The 19,376-nt window shown below is 26.9% G+C and overlaps 2 protein-coding genes across 2 annotated transcripts; both read left to right on the top strand.

The window, feature by feature from the left end:
• Positions 1–8,715: 8,715 nt before the first annotated feature.
• Positions 8,716–11,050, top strand: LOC145849984 (protein OSCP1-like). Its single transcript, XM_082955113.1, has one exon. The coding sequence runs from the start codon at positions 8,737–8,739 to the stop codon at positions 9,859–9,861; it is 1,125 nt and encodes a 374-aa protein (XP_082811239.1). The 5' UTR covers positions 8,716–8,736; the 3' UTR covers positions 9,862–11,050.
• A 236-nt stretch (positions 11,051–11,286) lies between these two features.
• LOC145830009 (26S proteasome non-ATPase regulatory subunit 11-like) lies at positions 11,287–18,743 on the top strand. Its single transcript, XM_082937899.1, has 8 exons — positions 11,287–11,495; positions 13,124–13,287; positions 13,637–13,840; positions 15,207–15,402; positions 15,831–15,932; positions 16,342–16,496; positions 17,622–17,796; positions 18,252–18,743. The coding sequence occupies exons 1-8, from the start codon at positions 11,316–11,318 to the stop codon at positions 18,312–18,314; spliced, it is 1,239 nt and encodes a 412-aa protein (XP_082794025.1). The 5' UTR covers positions 11,287–11,315; the 3' UTR covers positions 18,315–18,743.
• Positions 18,744–19,376: the final 633 nt, after the last annotated feature.

The following is a 19,376-nucleotide window of genomic DNA, read 5'->3' as shown; positions in this document are numbered from 1 at the left end:
TAAGTTAGTACGTGATTTAGCTATGGTTTTTTGAAGCTTTTGAGTTTACATAAAAATTAACTAACTTTGATTGTTTTTTATGCTTTGCATTAAAGTTGAGTATTTTTTTGTGCTTAGAAAAAATTCAATTTCAAAAAATGGGTTGCCTGCAGATGCAAGTTTTCGGAAATGTTTTTATTTATTACATTATGCATATTTATGCGAAAATAAGGTAAATTATAACACAGCAGAATTTCAGTAACATTTATACCCTTGTGTCCCTTGTCCACCTTCCTTGCCTAAGTATATAAAAAATAAACCGTTAAAAAGTTATATTACTGTAAACTTAAAATCAAATAAGTAAAGTATTAGCCAATCAGAAGTGACCTTAGAACTGCAGCCGACGCGAAAAAAAAGCCGTGTATTTCTTTGTCCTCCAAATAGGTTTTATTGCTAAAAAATACTTGTTATAACTATAAAATAGTTCTGATCAGTGATTTTACCTACTATAATGGTCTAAAACAACGACTGTTGCTTTGAAATTATTTGAGAAAGTATGATGATACAGCTTTTTGCTAATATTAAAAAACAAACATTGAAATTCTAGTAAAGAGATCATATTTTTCTAAAGGGTAGTAGTCACTTTAGTTTTAGAAAATAAAACAATTTATTTGTTTTTTTTTAGAAACTCACAGTTTTTTTCTCTGTAAGTTTTATTACAAAGTATTGATTTAGTTTTTTTCTATACTTTTGCTCTTGTTCATTCTTTTTGATTATTGATTGTCACTTATTTTATGCAAATTGTTTTTAAAATTCAAATGTTTTTTTATTTGATATCATTAAAACTTCTTAAATATTTTCTTATAATGCTACACATGTGTCCTTATCAAATTAAAATAGTCTCTTCCAAGTTAAGGTGTTTTGATTGAAATAAACTTTAGTAAGGATTTTTTAACAATGTTGTTAATTTGTGTTTATTTGTTTTAGATATATTGATTTAAGATGTATCTCAGAAACATTTAATAACATAATTACAACAGCTACACTTCTTTTCAAATACACATAAAGTGTATTTCTAATAAACAACCTTAATTTTAGCAAAGTATAGTATTAAAAATGTTTGAACTTATAGTTAAGAATATTTTTACAACCACTTTAATTAAGTAGATTTACTATAAAAAAAGATTTTATAACAATAATTTGTCTAACAGACTACAAACAAAGACTAATTTTTTGTTGTGCCTTCATGATTACTGAATATACTAAAATAAGTAAATTAAAAAAAGTCTTCATGTTTCTACAAAAGAATTTTTTAAACTTTTTTTTTTTAATGAAGTTACTTTACTAAATATAAGATTTTTAGCTTTTAGCCAAAAAATAGCATTTTATATCTCAAACAAAAATAAAAAAGTTTGCTCCAAAAGTTTGATATTTAATATACAAAATATAATAAAAGTCTCTACAATATTTTGAAAAAAAAAAAAAAACAAATTTCTTATTCAGAACCATTTTGTAAATGTCCTGTGAAAAACCACGATTAAAAAAAAATAATTCAATAGAAACATATAAATGTTAAAAATATTTAAATATAAATAGATCAAAATAAATAGTAAATCAGCATCTTTAAAAAAAATTAAAATCTTGCAAAGTAAATTCAGGGTTGCCACACACTCAGGGAAACTCAAGGAATTTTCAAGTTATAAAAAATCTCAGAGAAATTTGATTTTTTTAACTCAGGGCAGAAATGGTTTTTACTAAAAATCTCAAGGAATTTTTTTTAGATCTAGAATGAGATTTAGTCAATCCAGTTTCAAAATTTTGTTCAAGAAAATTAGTTTTATTTATTTTAAAGTGCTTATTTATAATTTTTCTAGACTTTTGGCAAGTTCTTCAATATTCTTAGAATTAACATTGTATCATTTAATAAATAATAAAATATTTAGAATTTGAAAATAACTAAGGGAAGTTTAAGGTTACTCAGGGAAGATTTTTTGACCTAAAGAGTGGCAACCCTGTAAATTACTAAAATTGTAACATCATTAAATCACTGATTTTATTTTCATCACAGTAGATAATTTCAACCATAGAGGGGTTCATTATTTCTATTCTTACTAAAATTTATCTACCTTCTCAAGTGAAAACTTGAAGTTTGAACTATAAATCAAATTCTGTATGATAAAGTTCTTTGTAAAAATTTTTTATATATGCACCAAACTTTTTCATAGTCTTTTTTTTCAAACTATAAATTAAATGGATTTTTTTTTGAGCTAGAGACCTCATTTTTTTAACAGGGTTGCTAAAAAACCTGGACTTTAAAAAATTTTCAAAAAAAAAAACCTGGAATTTTAAACAAAATCATTAAACATCTGGAATTTAAAAAGAAATTTATTGTTAAAAATTGATCTGACACTTAAAAATAATTTGTGTTAAAAACAATAATGTCATTATCTAAAATTTTTGTATTAAAAAACATATTAAAAGTAGCTTTACAGTATTTTTTCAATGTTTTTATACTATTCCACAGTTTTTTACCTTAAACTTTTTTAACTAAAAATAGACCTATAAAACCTGCATGAAGTTTCAAAAATCTGGATAATAGTTGCCATAAACCATTTCCAACTCCACTTTTTTTCACTAAAATTAATAGCTTAAATAATACAAAAAAAAAATATCAATGTATTGTTAATTTTACTTAAAAAAAGTTGAAATATGTTTTAAATTTCTTCCAAAACATTTTTATAATTGTAATAAAAACTAGACTGAATAAGTTTAACAAAGATTGCTTAAAAATTTGCAGTGGAGATAAGTTTTTTAGTTAATGGCAGGATTGCCACAAAACTTGGAATCCTGGGACAATCTTGAATTTGATAGTTAAGGCCTAAAAAAACTTGAATTTTTCTTTGAAAACTTGAAAACCAAAAAATCTGAGTTTTAAACAATTTTTAAATGTTAAATAGTAAAATTTTGAAATGAATCATCTAACATAAAAAAAAAGTCATCATCAATTTTTTTTATTAAAATAACAATTTAAAGTAGCTTGACAGTATCTTTTCAATGTTGTTATAGTATTTAACACAGTCCCTTACCTTAAACTTAACTCTAAACTAAAAATAGACCCAAAAACATGCGCTTTCAAAAAACTCTTAAAAACCAGTGGCAACCGGGTAACAGTCTTTTTTCTTTCTTTTTAGCTCACTTTCTGTAGGATTCTATGATGTTCTTAAATTTAGATCTTCTATATCCATAGGTTATATGTACTTTTTTTTAAATAGTAAAAAAGCAACTGATAGCTTTGTTATCAGTATAAAAATTAATACAAAAATATTAAATCATTTAATCTCCATTATGGCCTTAGTTAGTTTTTTGTTAATAAAAAGTACTTATTATAGTCATTTTTTTAAATAGTTACAAAATATATTAAACCATAGTAACAGCTATGAAACAACACCTTTTATGCACATTTGATTTTTTTAATAATATATGTTCCTGTACACACTAAAACATGCACTGCACACTTAAGCAAAAAAAAAATTAAAAATAAATTTTGTTAAAACTTAGGCTAATTTGTGTTCACTTAGGGTAATTAGTAGTCTTAAAGCTAGTTTTTGGTTGTTCAGACTAGTTTTTTACTATTTTGTAAGTTCTTCTGTATTTTCAATGATTTTTTTAAGCTTAAATTGCAGTATTTTATTTTGAATTAACTACATCAATTAAAAAACTCCAGCTAGCTTATTTTGCTTCAAAGAAAGGCAAGTTTGAAGAAAAAAAATATATGGAAAAAATATGGAAAAAAATAAAATATTAAGTGTTTTTACATACCTATTTCAGGGTTGCCACTTTACCTGGAATTCAACAATTTAGGCAAAAGTAACCTGGAAAAACCTGGAATTTTTAATAATTTTAACATTTTCAGTACAAAAATTTCAATTTGACACAAAAAATCTATCATATAAATAATTTTTTTTTGTCATCATCAAATTTTTTTTTATCAAAAAACACATTTAAAGTAACTTGACAGCATCTTTTAAATGTTTTTGTACTATTTAATACAGTTTCTTTTATAGAAACTAACTTAACACTAAAAATAGACCCAAAAGTGTTTACTTTTAAAAACCTGGAAGAAATTTGGAAAACCTGGAAAAAATTGAAAAAACAAGTGGCAACCCTGCTATTTGCTTGAACTAATTTGAGTATTTAGTCAGGAATATTGTGGATATGAAGCTGTAATTTGGTGTAAGGCATCCAATTAACCAGTTACAGTTAAGAGATCTAAGGAATAACAGCCTAGTTTAAAATAGGTTAGAAGAAACTGCGGACTAATACTTAAACTGTGCGAGTTTTTATATTGTTTAAATATTTTTAAACATCAAGTTTTTAAAGATTTTTTAATAATTTATTAGCATTAAAGGTATTATTTATGTTGCAACCAGGTAACATCTATACGAAATATATCAAGGTTGAATATGTACAGTATTTTTATACCTATTTTTAGTATCAAAATTTAAATTGACTTAAGAGATATAATCATTTTTGTAAAGTTATAAAATTCACCCAAAATCTATCTATGTACTTGGTTGTTTTTAAAGCTAACAAACCTGTTTTTTTTTGGGTACATTTAAGCAGTTTACAAGATATGACAGTTTTAAATATTGAAAGAAAAATTTTAGATTTAAAACCATAAAAGGGTGTTTTTTATAGAAAATAACTTTATTTTCAAAATAAAAAATATTAGGTTATATTTTTAGATGCCATAATCAGCAGCTGTAAAAGTTTGATAAAATTATATTAAAGAGAAGAAGAATTTTAAGTAAAATAGTCTTTTCTTCCAAATTTTGATTCCTCTTTTCATAAAAAACCTGCGGTGAATTTATATTGTTTATATCTCATTATTTTTTTTGTATATAGTAACTTTGTTAAAGAGTAAAATTCTAAAACATTAACTTGTAGAAATTTGGATAGAATAAGATCAGTTTGTATTAAAAAAGACCCTTACCTTTAATGACCACAACTATTAATTAGTAGTTTACAAAAAAAATAACTGATACTGTTCATTTAATTTTTTCTATGTAAATATGTAGCATATATCTGAATCAGAGGTCAGCAAACTATTGCCCATGGGTCACGTTCAAAATTTTTTCAAGTAATTTAATAAACTTTGTTTTCAAAAACATGTTTTAAAATTTCAGCTTTATCTTAAAAAATTAATTTATGGTCTAATTCTTTTTATTTAAAATAAATTGTAAAAAGTAAGTTATTTTAAGCACACTGAAATAAACCTTTTTAGACCTGCTGATCCTAGGTCTAAATAATCATGTTGTTTTTAATGTGACCTACTTATATTACATTTGAACATTTGGTATTTAACAACTTGCAAGGGGCTTAACATTGTATTTGATTGATACAACTTAGTACATTTATATCAAAAACTGGTTTTAATTTTCTTTATATCTTTTTTATTTCTTTTGTGCTCACTTATATTATTTAAGTGATTATTATGGTTTATTGCTTAAAGTATTTGAAAAAAAAACCTAAATATTTTTTTTCTAATACACTAGTAAGATTTAATAGTTGAGACTAAATGTTTAAAGTTAAGTTGAATGTTGTGTAAAATATTTGTTGTTTAACAATTTTTAAATGAAGCTCACTTATAGTTAAGTCCTAATTAGTTATTATAAAAACTAGTTCTAGTTCTTAGTTATTTGTGATTGGTGTTAGTTTACGACTAGTTTTCTCATAATTACTCATAACATCTTCCAAATTGTCTCAATTTGATATACTTCAATGGTTCTTGCCAATCTGTTTCATCAGTAAAGTTTTGAAAATTTTGTTAAGTTATATTTAATTATCCTGGAATGAGTTTCCTAAAAATAAGTGGCTAGAATAAATTGTATTTCAAAACAGAGTTTCATACAAAATTAACACTACAACTCATTAGTATATCAATTGTAAATCAATTGACATTGTATACATATCTAATCAAAATTTAAAATTTATTTTTCAGAAAAATTTAAACTAAAATTTTAAAAACTGTAGTTTTAAAGTTATATTGTTTGAAAATAATAGTTATGTTTTTTTACTTATATATCAAAAAAAAAATTGAAAGTTCTTACAGAGTTGCCAAACACTCAGGATAACTCAAGGCGTTTTTTATTTTTTATTATCTCAAGATATTTAAGGCTAGTTTAAAATTAAAAATTAAATCATGAGGACCCAGGCCAGTTTATTTTTTTTAATACTCTGGATAGTTTTAAGATGTCCAAAAATTTCATGTTTTTTTTTTCTATATTTCAAATGAGATTTAGTTCCAAGATTTTCTTATTACATAACCTATTTTGTTGAAGAACTTGTTTTTGATTATTTTAAAAAGTTAAAAAAAATTTAAGGATTTGAAAAAAATCAGGATGACTAAAGTTTTTGAATCAAAGCATGGCAACCTAACAGTGCAAAAAAAAAAGATACTAAAAACAGTATAATAAATGTTTGCAGCAACTTTCATTTTACATTGCAACAAAATTTTAAATGAGTAATGGATGTGTCATGTGTAAGTAAACAGAATGTGTAGCTTTTGCTGCATAAAAAGAAATTATGATTTATTAGCATAAAGCAATTACTTAAAAAGTTTAGTGAGTGAAATAGATCTATGATTTTACTCAGGCTGGCTACAAAACCTGGAAAAACCTGAGTTTGACAGTTAGGGCAAAAGAAAATCTAGGATTTTGTACAAAAATTAAGAAAAAACCTGAAAGTTTTTAATACTTTGGTTAATTTTTTTTAATAATGATTGTAAGTATTATCATTTTTAGACTTAAAAAGAATACTACAATTTTTTATTAATAGTTGATAAATTTAATTTAATTGATCAAAGTACTCTTTTACTTGTGTTTCCATTTTTTTTCAATGTCATGTAAAGTCAGTCAGAAGAACATATCTCTGACTGATGCAACTTAATGGAGTTTATTTTATAAGTCAATATTTTGTTTACTGTTTTCATTAAAGATATTTGTGTTTTACAAAAGATAAGTAAAGTTTTACAAAATCAGCAAATTTTAGTTGCATTAATAAACTGTTCTTAAAAACTAGTGTGAAGTGAAACAAGCATAAATACAGTATGAACTGTAAAATTTTTTAAGTTTTAGTTCTTCATACATTATAAATTTTCTTATTGCTTGTGTTTTCATTTTTATTTAACTTAATATTAGTTGTTGCAAATTAAAAAAAAATAATTAAAAAGTTTGATAAATAATAATAAAAATTAGCAAATTAAAACTTGCCACAAATTATAATTAGATTGTGTGATTGTTATTTTATATATCAACATTAAAGCTTTTAAGCAGTCATAAAAGTTCTGTATGTGTAACTTTTAGCCCACTTCTAAATTAAAGTAAAACTTTAGCTAGTTTGGAGTTTTATTCCCTAGAATCCCAGTTATAATTAATTCAAAAGTCAATGTTTTCCTAATTTGTAGCTAATAAGTTTTTTTTTTAATCTATTCGAGCTTGAACTACAATGTTTTTCAGTTTTTGGCCCTTACTGCCTAATTTCAAATCTTATCACAAACTTTGGCTAATTTTTGGTCACTTATGTGTTTTTGCTTAAAAAGTGACAACCTTGTAGATAGCTTTTGCTTAGTTTATTTACAAACACTAACTGATTGGATAAATCAAAGTTTAATTTATTTTGACCTAATGTATTTTTTTGTGAATTGAAATATCAAAATAGAACTGTTCAGTTTAGCAAAATTTTTTTTGAAGGAATGTTTAAAAGTTTGAATATAAAAATGTAAATCTATTTTTAATACTCTGAAAAATTCTAAGCAATTTCAAATAGAAAATTATTTTAATTTTTATGTTATTTTTAAAATTAAATTTTATAAGTTGTTATGGCAACTGTATTCAGTTTTTTAATTATTTTAAGCCTTTTTGAGGTCACTAATAAAGTTATTGTATTTATAAGTTTCTAAGATAACTGAACAAAAAGACTAATCAGTTTGTAAAACTTAAGTCAGTTCTAGTGAAGTATCATTTAAAACTAAGGAAAATAGCTCACTTTCAAAAAGTTAACTAAAAAAAAATTGTTAACTTTAATGATATCATTGTTAACTTTAACAAATAATATTTATAATATTTAGCCTTTCTCTAAATCAAGTTATTCCAAACAATAATTGCCCACTTGTTAAATTTAAAATATAATGGCAGCTCTTTATCAGATATTTCCCATTTACTTTTTAGTTCCTTATAGGTTATTATCCCGTGATCACTAAAATTTCACCCAAAAGGCAGTACTGTCTGCTTTAGAAGTTCCTGGTCTAAAATAAGCCAAAATTTTGTTGAATCAAACTTGCTATTATGGGCTGTTTCAGTAAATCTTTTATTATTCTTCAATAGTTTTACCTTCATGTTTGGTACACTTAAAATGCATTTTGTAGATATAAATATTTTAAGAAAGTTTAGCACAATCTTTCAGCTTCAAAAAGTATATAGAAGTTTGAAGTTATTTTTTTCTGCCACTTAAAGTCGTTGAATATTAGCAGTTGCTAGCTGGTAAGGGTTCTAAAATATAAAGTACAAAAACAGTTTGATATTTTATGTAACTAATAACTACAATATCAGTATGTTATACATTTTAATAATTCAATGTTTGCTCTAAGCTTAAAACTTTCATTTAAACATAGCAAATGTGTTTTTCATAATTCGTACTTTATAGGTTTCTAATAAAAAAGTTTTATTGTTCAGATATTTCTTTAAGACCTATTATAAAATGCCACCATCTCCATTTCCCCTTATCTTCTTCAACCTGGGAGGAGAAATGCTCTACGTGCTCAACCAGCGCCTGCAAGCTCAACAAGTCCCACAGGACAAATCTCAAAAAGTCCTGTCTGACATCATCTCAACCATGTTCAAGCCTGACTTTGTGCAGCAGATTTTTGAATCCAAAACAGTGTACAGCATGAAGACCCTCTGCGAGCTTTACAAGAAGCTAATACACGCTTCTGTCATGAGAGTTAGCAGGGACTCTATGGGAAAGCTTTTTGATCTGATGCTGATGGCTGTGAAGTACCAAACTGTTTTGTGCCAGAACCCATCACTTCTGCTCCATGTGTGTCTGAACCACATGGATGAACTGTTGAGGTTTGTTAAGAAGGATGAGGAGGTTAAACCACTGGGGGTTGATGTCTTTCACAAGCTGGTCGAGACCTACTCTGAGTGCTCAATGGGTGAAATGTTTATCATCAGGCAGCAGTTATTAGCATTCCTGCAAAATTGCAACGTCAAAATAACAATGTACCTAGCACAGAAGGTTCAGAATCCAAACGGTTTTTTTGTGGCACCAACTTCAGGCCCAGTCCCAGTTGGTTTCAAAGTACCAGGGCAGATAAGCGTTCACAAGAGGAACAAGACTAAAGTGACCAACTTTGAAACTAACTGCAAGTTTGAGACCTGTGACTTTGTCCCTGGCTCTTCATTTGACTTGCACGGGGTCAGGGCAACCAAGATAGGAGAAAACGTCTATGCTATCCCCAAAGTCAACCCTCCGTCAATGATAAAAGTGCAAAAGCCGTTACCAAGCAAACAGAGTGAGGAAAGCTCAAAAATGGCCGCTGCTGAACTCAACATGCTGTCACAGATGCTGGGGCTGGAGATGGGCTGTGGGGATTACGAGTTCAAAATAAACCTGTTTTCAAACGACGAGCTGCAGCAAGGTGCTGACGATTCACTTCCTTCCACTTCAAAGGAGAAAGGGGATGAGATGCTGAGCATTGAGACTGATAAAAACAACAAGGAGCATTTGAAGAAGATCATAAAGGACCTTGAAGGTTCAGGCAGTGAGAATAATGAAGGTGGTGGTGATGACATATTAGAATTGTTAGATTCCTTGAACTGAGTTGTTTGGATATTTCAAATGAATGTTCAAAACATTCAGTTCTGAATCAGCATTTGTACATAAATTACAATATATTTGAAAAAAAGTATATCGAGTCATAAAGAGTATATAGAATGTTTACTATATGACCAAGTTATTTATATAAGTCATATACTTAAAGCAATATTATTGCAGTTATAAGCTTTTTAAGATATAAATAAATTTAATCATTGAAAGCCTCTAAGAAGCAATGGCTATATTTTCAGTAAAAACAAACAATACATTTAATAATGCTACATAATAAGCCTTTTGAAGTTAAATATTCTTAATTTGACAATAACAATTTTTGTTGTTTGCAACTTTTAAAGCTCTCTGTTTTTTATATTTTGTTAGCTGATACAAAAGTCACATGGAAAGTTTATATGCAAATTTTCAATTATTTAATTTTATCAAACTGACTAAGCTCTTGTTTTCTTTTGTTGGTTTATCTTCAGTAAAACTGCTTTAAACTGTGTTTTTGTGCTTAGCAATAACATAGCTCATATACGTTGTTATTTAAATTAAAACTGTGGGTTTACATAAGTGCTGTGATGCTAGACTTTTATTACACTATTGTAGCGTAATTAGATTTTTAATATTTCTCAATAGTAGTACAATAGTTTTATTTTCTACTACTAATTACGACTTCAATGCTTTTTTTTGAACTATAAATGTTAAACATTCTATTAAGTGAGTATTTTCAGCTATTATTTGACTTATTTTCAAAAAAAACTTTTATGTAGTATAAAGTTTTTAAATTTATGTAAAATACTGAATTCTTTTTTCGGAACTTAAAAATTTCTAGTACTGTAACTAAAATTTTTAGCTCTTATAATTAAAAGTTAATAGTAGTTTTTTTTATCATTTAGCATGCAATTAAGTTGTTATTTTTAGTTTATAATTATACACATTATACTCATATTGCACGACTGTCTTTAATTTTATGTGTCTGTTTTGAGTAGTTCTTTTAGTATTCAAAATAAATTTTTTTCAAATTTAAAGTGCACATACTTCTAAAGTTGTGATATCTAGTCTCATATACATTCCTTTTTGTAGTTGTACCTCTTTCGTTGTACCTCTTTTTTGTAAGTTGTAGTTTTTCTAAATTAAATACCATTCAGATTATTCTTTTTCTCAAAATATCAATTAACTTAAGATTTAAACATTATTTCTGTACCAGCCACAGCTGTATAACGTCTTAATAAAAAGTTAAAGTAAATCAAATAATAATATAACTTAATCATTTCTTTCTACCCCAGCACTTCTAGCAAAATTTATTTTGTTAAAACCAGCCTTTATATTTCTATAATAAAACTAACATTTAATTAAAACTCGATACTTTTAAAACTAAAGTGTTTTTAATGTTGTGCTTGCCTTTTTAACGATTAATATTTTCTCAACAGCTGTTAGTTATTAAATACATTAAATATTAAAACATGGCGGGCGCAATGGAAGTAGACCGTATAAGCAGCACTAATCTCCATGACAACCAGCAGTTGTGCGGGGACTTTCCCGACTGGAGTTCCCCCAACATAAACGAGGAGAGCATCCTGACCATGGGCACCAAATTGCAGGAGAAAGGGGACGTTGAGAAGTTCAACAAGCTCATCACACAGGTTTATTATAATAAGTTTTTAGTTTTAGATTACTTAAATATTTTTAGTTTTAAAGTAAAAAATGTGAAATAAAATATTAGTTAAGTTTAGTTCTTATGTACAGGTCAGTGAAAATCTTAATTAATGTTTTAAAGATTTCCTACTGCATCGTTTCATCCTACTGTAAACTAAACTAAATGTAAAATTTTATATACACCAACAGAAGTAGGTTAATATTATAATTTTTACATACTTTACTATGTTTGTTTTGAGTTTTTCATGATAATTATCTTGTTAAACTTCTTTGTTACAGCATTTTACATATTGTTGTTGTTTTAACCACTCCTTTTTTTGCTTGGAAGAATGAACAACTAAAAATGCTTTTATTTAAATGTGTGTCGTCTGCAGTACTTATTACAGGGTTGCCACTTTACCTCGAAACGTGGAAAAACCTGGAATTTGACAATTTAGGCAAAAAAACCTGGAATTTTAACAATTTTCACATGTTTAGTAGTAAAATTTCGATTTGACTCAAAAAATCTATCTATAATCAAAAAATTTATTTATTAAAAAACATATTTAAAGTAGCTTTACAGTATCTTTACCAGGTTTTTATACTTTTTAACACAGTTTTTACCTTTAACTTAACTCTAAACTATAAATAGACCCAAAAAAACCTGGAAGAAATTTGGAAAACCTGAAAAAAAATTTGAAAAAACGATTGGCAACCTTGTTATTAGATATCAAAAGTGTTTTCAAATATTTTCTAATTTACAATTTTTACAGAAGTTTTTATATAGCTTTAGCATATAAATAGCAAAGACTGATAGTTTGAATAGTTCAAAATAGAAATTGTTTAAATATTTGAAAATATAAATCTGCGTGTTTGACATAGCTTTTAACAAATGATAAATTCTGTAAATTTTTAGCCATAAACTGCCAGTTTTTTATTGTTGTTTAAGGATAATTGAATGTTGATTGACATGTATTATTTAAAATTTAAATTCCTTTTTTTTTGTAATCACCCATTTGGCAAGTGTTAAAAAAACGCCCCCTTTTATAAGATATTATCCCTTTACCAGTTATTTACTTTATCACACCCTGTTATTTAAAATCCTTCCAAAGGGCCTATATTGCTGACTGTGCAATACTTTGCTATATACCCTACTAAATAAATATAAGTTAAATTAATGTAATGGAAATATAATAATTAATTAGGTTACTGTAAGGTTTTAAATGTCTGTAATAATAAATTCGTTAACATAATGGAAGTGCAAGAAAGTTGTATTTAACAAGTTATTTAATACAATTGATACAAACTTCCTAAATTAACTTACCATTAGAACAAAAGCTGCTTTATAAGTCAATGCAACTTCTACTTAATGGTATACATTTATTTTAATATAAAGTTTATTAAATTGACTGAGTATTTAATTTGAATTAAACTATAGAGTTCTACAGAGGTTGCTAAAGCTATATTTTTTTTTTCTAATAATGAAAAAACAAAATAGTTTAAAGTTGTTCAAACAGTTAACCTTTAAACAGCAAATTTCATATTTTAAATAAAACATTTACCTCACACACAAATAAATTTGTTCAAAAATTAAAACATTTAAATATTACTGAAATATTTCTCCCCTAACAAACAGGTCCGTCCCATCCTGAAGAACATGAGCAAGGCCAAGGCCGCCAAGGTGGTCAGGAAGCTGGTGGAACTTTATTTAGATATGGACCAGACCACCAACGAGCTGGCCGTCAAGTTGTGCCAGGAGTGCATACAGTGGGCCAAGGAGGAAAAGAGAACCTTTCTCAGGTTTTATTTTGTTTTTTAACTTAATGCTTAACAGTTAAAAGTTTTTATTTAAAAACATATAAAGGTTTTTTAGTACGTGTTAGCTTGATCGAATACATTTTAACTAATTCAATTAGTATGTTTAATTGAACAACAATTATCAATTAATTAACAACTGTTGGTTTGAATAAAAAATAATTTTGAGCAAAATTTTTGATCATAAGATCTATTCAGTATGGTTCTTCTGTATTTAAAGTTTTTTTCTTTGAACTAATATTTTCTATTTACTTTAATAGTTTTCTATATGGTAAGTTTTTTGATTTGTTTAAACAAAAATAGTTGATAGTTTTTATTTTTCATACCTGCACAGACAAGCGTTGGAAGCGAGGCTGACGGCTCTCCACTTCGAAACGAGCAACTACCAGGACGCGTTGAAGCAGGGAGGAACTCTGCTGAGGGAGCTGAAGAAGCTGGACGACAAACAGCTGCTCATCGAGGTGCAGCTGACCGAGAGCAGGACCTACCACGCGCTGGGCAACCTGCAGAAATCCAAAGCTGCGCTCACCTCCGCAAGGTTTGGTTGGACATGTTTTGTTTTCTTACTGACTTGAGGCTATATAAAGTTTTTTTATCATGTTTAGAATAGTTCAAACCATCTTATAAGGTATTAACATGTTACAGTTATTACAGTTTTATAAATGTTTATTTTAGCATAAATATAATTGTGTTTATGTAAGCTGCACTCACATCTGGTTTATTAATATTTAGAATTAAAATAAAAACAGATGAGTTTTTGTAGCTGTTGTAAATATTTGAAATCTTACTGTTGCTCACCTTTAAGTTAATTGGTTATTAAAGTTAAATATGTTATTAAATATATTATGTTTCTTATGAGCTTACAAAGATCAATGCAAACCTTTTTAAACCGTAACATAAAGTGTTTTACCCAATTTGAATTAAACAACATAAAATCTGTTTTTAGCTACATGTCATACATCACTGTAGTCTTAAACATGTTTTATACATTCGATAAAGTATATTTAAATAATGGTTCATAATTATTTAATTGATAAAGACTAAATTAAAATAAAATAAACGAGCTTTTGTAGTTGTCGTTAATATTTAAAACCTTACTTTTGTTATCCTTTAATTTAATTGGTTATAAAAATAAAATTTATTGATACGAACAAAATATTTTTTATGAGCTTATAAAGTTTAATACAAACTTTATTAATCTTGAACAGAAGTTTTTTTACTATATGCTTTAAAGCAAATTTAAATAAAACAACATAACATTACTTTCAGCTACATGTCTTTAACATGCTTTATGCATTCGATTAAGTATATTATTTCTGATCAATAGCAAATTAATTGTATAAATATTATTCGTGCAGCAGTTTTGCTTCAAATACTTTAATCAAATATGAAATTTTTTATATGTATTAGCATTATGGTGTTTATAGTATTTTAGGATAAAAATGAATGCTTTCAAAGTTTAATGCAGCATTTGTATAAAAATATATTTTCCTCTTTAACATAACAACAACAACAAATTCAATATTCTGCCCAGTTCTTAAAATTGATAGTCACCGTCATGTACATCTTCTAACAAATATTAAAAATTAAAAATTTAATGTAAGATTAAAATTAATAATTCAAATAATTCTTAAAGCATCCAACGGAACAACGGCAAGCTCAATATACTGTTATTAATCAGCATCCTTTATAGTTTCTAAGAAGTTAACAACACTGACTTAAACACAACACTTAAATTGAATTTTATTATGTAGTAAACAATTAACCAAACAGAACTACAGCAATTTCACACTTAGCTAAAAATTAAAGTTAACAGTACCGACACAAGTATTTTTATTAGTATTAAAAGTTGTTAAAGTTATAATTAAAACAGAAATAAAACTGAAATCTTTTTACTGTTTCAGAACGACGGCCAACTCTATGTACTGCCCTCCCAAAATGCAGGCGGCGTTGGACCTGCAGTCGGGCATACTGAACGCAGCGGAGGAGAAGGACTGGAAGACGGCGTACTCGTACTTTTACGAGGCTTTCGAGGGGTACGACTCCATCGACAGCAAGAAGAAGGCCGTCAGCTCGTTGAAGTACATGTTGCTGTGCAAGGTTTGTTGGAATAATGTTTAATTTTTGATTTATTAGATTGCCTTGTTAGATTGTGTCAAAGTATCCACAAAATTTTTGCTAGGATTAGAAAATTTAAATAGTTCAAGATTCAATTTCAAGCATAAAAATAAAATTATTTAAGCCGTTAGAAGATCTAATTTTAAATATAAAAGTATCATTCTACTCCATATTACCTTAGCATTTTTTATTAGTTTAATTGAACAAACAATTATTATTAAAGTTTGTATTGGGATTAAATGATATCTACCTACCAATATCTTTTTTATTTTCAACTTGATATCACTATTTTATACAAACAAATATTAAAGGTTGTGTTGGACTTACTGGAGGAAGTTTAGAATCTTTTGAGCATATATACTAATAATTTATTATTGTGATTTTGTATTTAAATTAATTTTTATTTCAAGGTTGTGTTGGGATTGCCGGAGGAAGTTCAGAGTCTTTTGAGCGGCAAGCTGGCTTTGAAGTACCAAGGAACCGAGTTAGATGCCATGAAGGCTGTGGCCAAGGTTACTTTTACAATAATACATAACTGTGTATTATAAGATAAATTATTGTTCACAAAAAATATAAGTAATATAACGGCTCTGCAGTTGGTAACTAATAACTTTTCATTGTCACAGCAAAACAAACCAATAAAAATAAATGACAACAAAATTTATATTTTATTAAATTATATTTAATTTAATGAACTAAATTAAAATCTGTAATCTTTTATTTGTTTATTGTTCCATTTTTAGAAATACCTTTTTATTCACGCAGGCAGTAGAAGTTTAACGCTTTAAGTTTAAATCGATATTTTTAGTTTTACAATGAAACCAATCATAAAAGTTATTTGACATTCAAATATTATACTTAGTAGTTATAATAACATTATAAATAATAAGTTGTTAATAATGTTGTTAATAATAAATCTAGGCGGCGCAGGAAAGGTCGATTTCGAAGTTGAACGCGGTGCTGGAGGAGTTCAGGGAACAACTGCACTCCGACCCCATCATTTCAGCTCACCTGGGTAAACTGTCCGATGATCTGTTGGAGAAGAACTTGCTCAGAATCATCCAGCCCTTCAGCAGGTTTGTGTTGTGATAAATGTTGATTAATCCGTTTAAACACAATCAATTTTATACAGTTTAAGCTATATATATAGTATTCAATTATAGTCTATTTTTTGTTGAATTTAGCCTTTCAGCAGGTTTTTCGATATTTATATATAAAATTATTTTGTTTAAGATTTTTCTTAAAAATGTATTAATTAGGTTTAACTTGCTCAGAACCATCCAACTTTTCAGCAGGTTTTTATAAATTTTATATGAAATAAAAATTTGAATGTGTTATTTTTTCTTTAAGTATTTTTAGTTTTGATATACTCAGAATCATCCAGCATTCCAGCAAGTGTTGATACAGTAGTCTATTTATGTTGATATGAGTTAGGTTTTAAACACAATTTCTGTTCATATTATAGGCTAAATACTTACTTTTAAGTTTATTCTTCTTCATTCAAAAAAATTATTTATACTAATCCTCTTTACACATCTAAAAATATATTACTGAGGTATTTAATAAAACTAAATACAGGTCAGTATTAGAAAGTAAGATAATTTAGTATAATATTTTAATGTCATAAAATTATTTGAACTTAAAAATCTCGTTTACACCTAATTACATTGCGCTCTTAACTTTACTTCTTTTAAGCACTGTTACCATACTTTAAGATAATCAATATAGGTTTATTATTTAACGAAACAACTATTTCATTTTAACTGAAATTAAGTTCGTAAAATATTTGTTATATTATTGATAATAATTGTTATTTTTTCAGATAAAAGTTTTCAAATTAACTATTAACTTTTTTCCTTTCACAGGGTCCAAGTAGAAATAATTTAAACTCTTAAAATCTCATGTACACCTTATTACTTTACACTTTTAGTTTTAAATCTTTTAAACACTGTTTCCATACTTGAGGATACCTAGTTTACCCCCACAGGGTCCAAGTAGCCTATGTTGCCATTTACTAATTTTACTACTTTTGTTTAGCAATTTAAGAATATTAAAATGTATAGAAATTATTAAATATATAAATAGATAATAAAGTAATCTATAGTTCAACACCATTTTTCCACCTAACTGATATATGCCAGTATATAGACGTTAAAATTTTATTTTGGTTATTTACCAATTAACTATTTCCTCCCCCACAGGGTGCAAGTGGCGCACGTGGCCAAGCTGATCAACCTGCAGCTGCCGCTCGTTGAGAAGAAGCTGTCGCAGATGATCCTCGACAAGAAGTTCGAGGGGATCTTGTCGCAGGGAGAGGGAGCGCTCATCTTGTTCGAGTCCAGCAAGCCCGACAAGACCTACGACGTTACGCTTGAGGTGAGTTGGTGTTTCATTAGAACTATGAGCTTTTTTTTTTCTTACTTTTATTTATTGTAAAATGTGTCGACTCTAGATATTGCTTAGTTATTTAATAGTTTATTTTTGATATAAACCTGTTTAAACTCTAACAAAAAAAAGGTGGTGTCAGTATTTTTAGTTATTGGTTCTCTTAAGTTGTTTGAAAAAGTTCCTGGAAATTTCACGTATTAAAAATTAATTGGGTGCATAGATAAATTTAAAGAATTTTAAAGTTCTTACAAAACTTGTATGGTTTCTAACTTAAGTTATAATAAGCTTGAGTTTTTCTTAAATTTCAACTTAATAATGGTGTAAAATAACCTGTCGACTATACATATTGCTCTAAGTGTTTGAACTTGAATATTTATCTGTTATAGCTCTGACAATAAAAGAATGAGTAGATTTCTATTAATTTTAAATAATAAATAACTCAGGTGATTTCTTCAATGTCCGAAGTGGTGGAGGGTCTTTACGAGAAGGCCAAGCAGCTGACGTAATTTGGCGGGAAAAATCAGAATAGTTTGTGTTTTTTTTTTGTATTGTTAAATCTATTTTTGTTATCCCTTTAAAATGCGCCAGCTCCGAAAGATGGTTCTGTTTATAAATTTTGATAAAAAAGTTTGGTGTTATGTATTAAAAAGAAAAAAGGAGTTTAGATATAGGTTCATTTTTGTGTTTAAATTTGCTCACGTTTTTAAAATTCGTTAACTCCTTTCTATTTATTCTTTTCTTTTCTAGATGATAGTAAAATATATTTTCACGAAAAAAAAATTGTTGCGTTGTTAGTTTTTTTTATAAATTTGCGTTTAAGATCTGATTAACAATCACAATGTTATTGAATAAGTCCAAAAATTTTGTACTCGGATAAAAATTGTTGTGTTTTGTTGAATAAATCGGCCTTCATATTTTTCATGAGTTTTTTTTTTGGAAGTATGTTTTCGTGAATAAATAATAAAAGTAGGTATCATCTAAACTGGTTTTTTATCAAAGATTTTTCAATGTTCAAAAATATCGTAATATTTTTAAAGTAGTTGTTGACTTAATTTAAATGTCAAAATACTATTATAAAAAAAATAATTAGTATAAACATTTAAACCAATACCATATAAATGATAAACAATATATTATTAGATTACAGCTTATTTTTTTTTAATTTGCTTTATTTTTTGCTATCTTTAACATGTATTTTGTAAAACACTTAGTTTATACACTTCTCAGAAGTCTATATTTAATATAATGCGAATCACGTTTGTTCAAGTTTGTAGAATTTTAATTTTTAATAGATATGAGGTATAGTTCCAATATGCTACCATAAAGTCAATTGAACGGCATATGGTATACAAAAAAAATCAGTGTCCAGTAGTACATCAAAATTTACTTTAACTTAAAATATAGGTTTATTTATTACGTCTAGCAAGTTTATAGTTCCTTACAAAAAACTCAAAATAAAACTAAATTAAATTGATTTAGACATTAACAAATTGAAATATGTATTTTTTTTCAGGTAATGTTTTAATTTATCAGGTAATGTTTTAATTATGTTAAACTCGATCAATTGT

The sequence above is a fragment of the Thalia democratica genome, chromosome 2, assembly GCF_965202585.1.
Source record: "Thalia democratica chromosome 2, ktThaDemo2.hap1.1, whole genome shotgun sequence".
NCBI classification, from domain to species: Eukaryota; Metazoa; Chordata; class Thaliacea; order Salpida; family Salpidae; genus Thalia; species Thalia democratica.
This window is presented reverse-complemented; position numbering and strand designations above follow the sequence as displayed.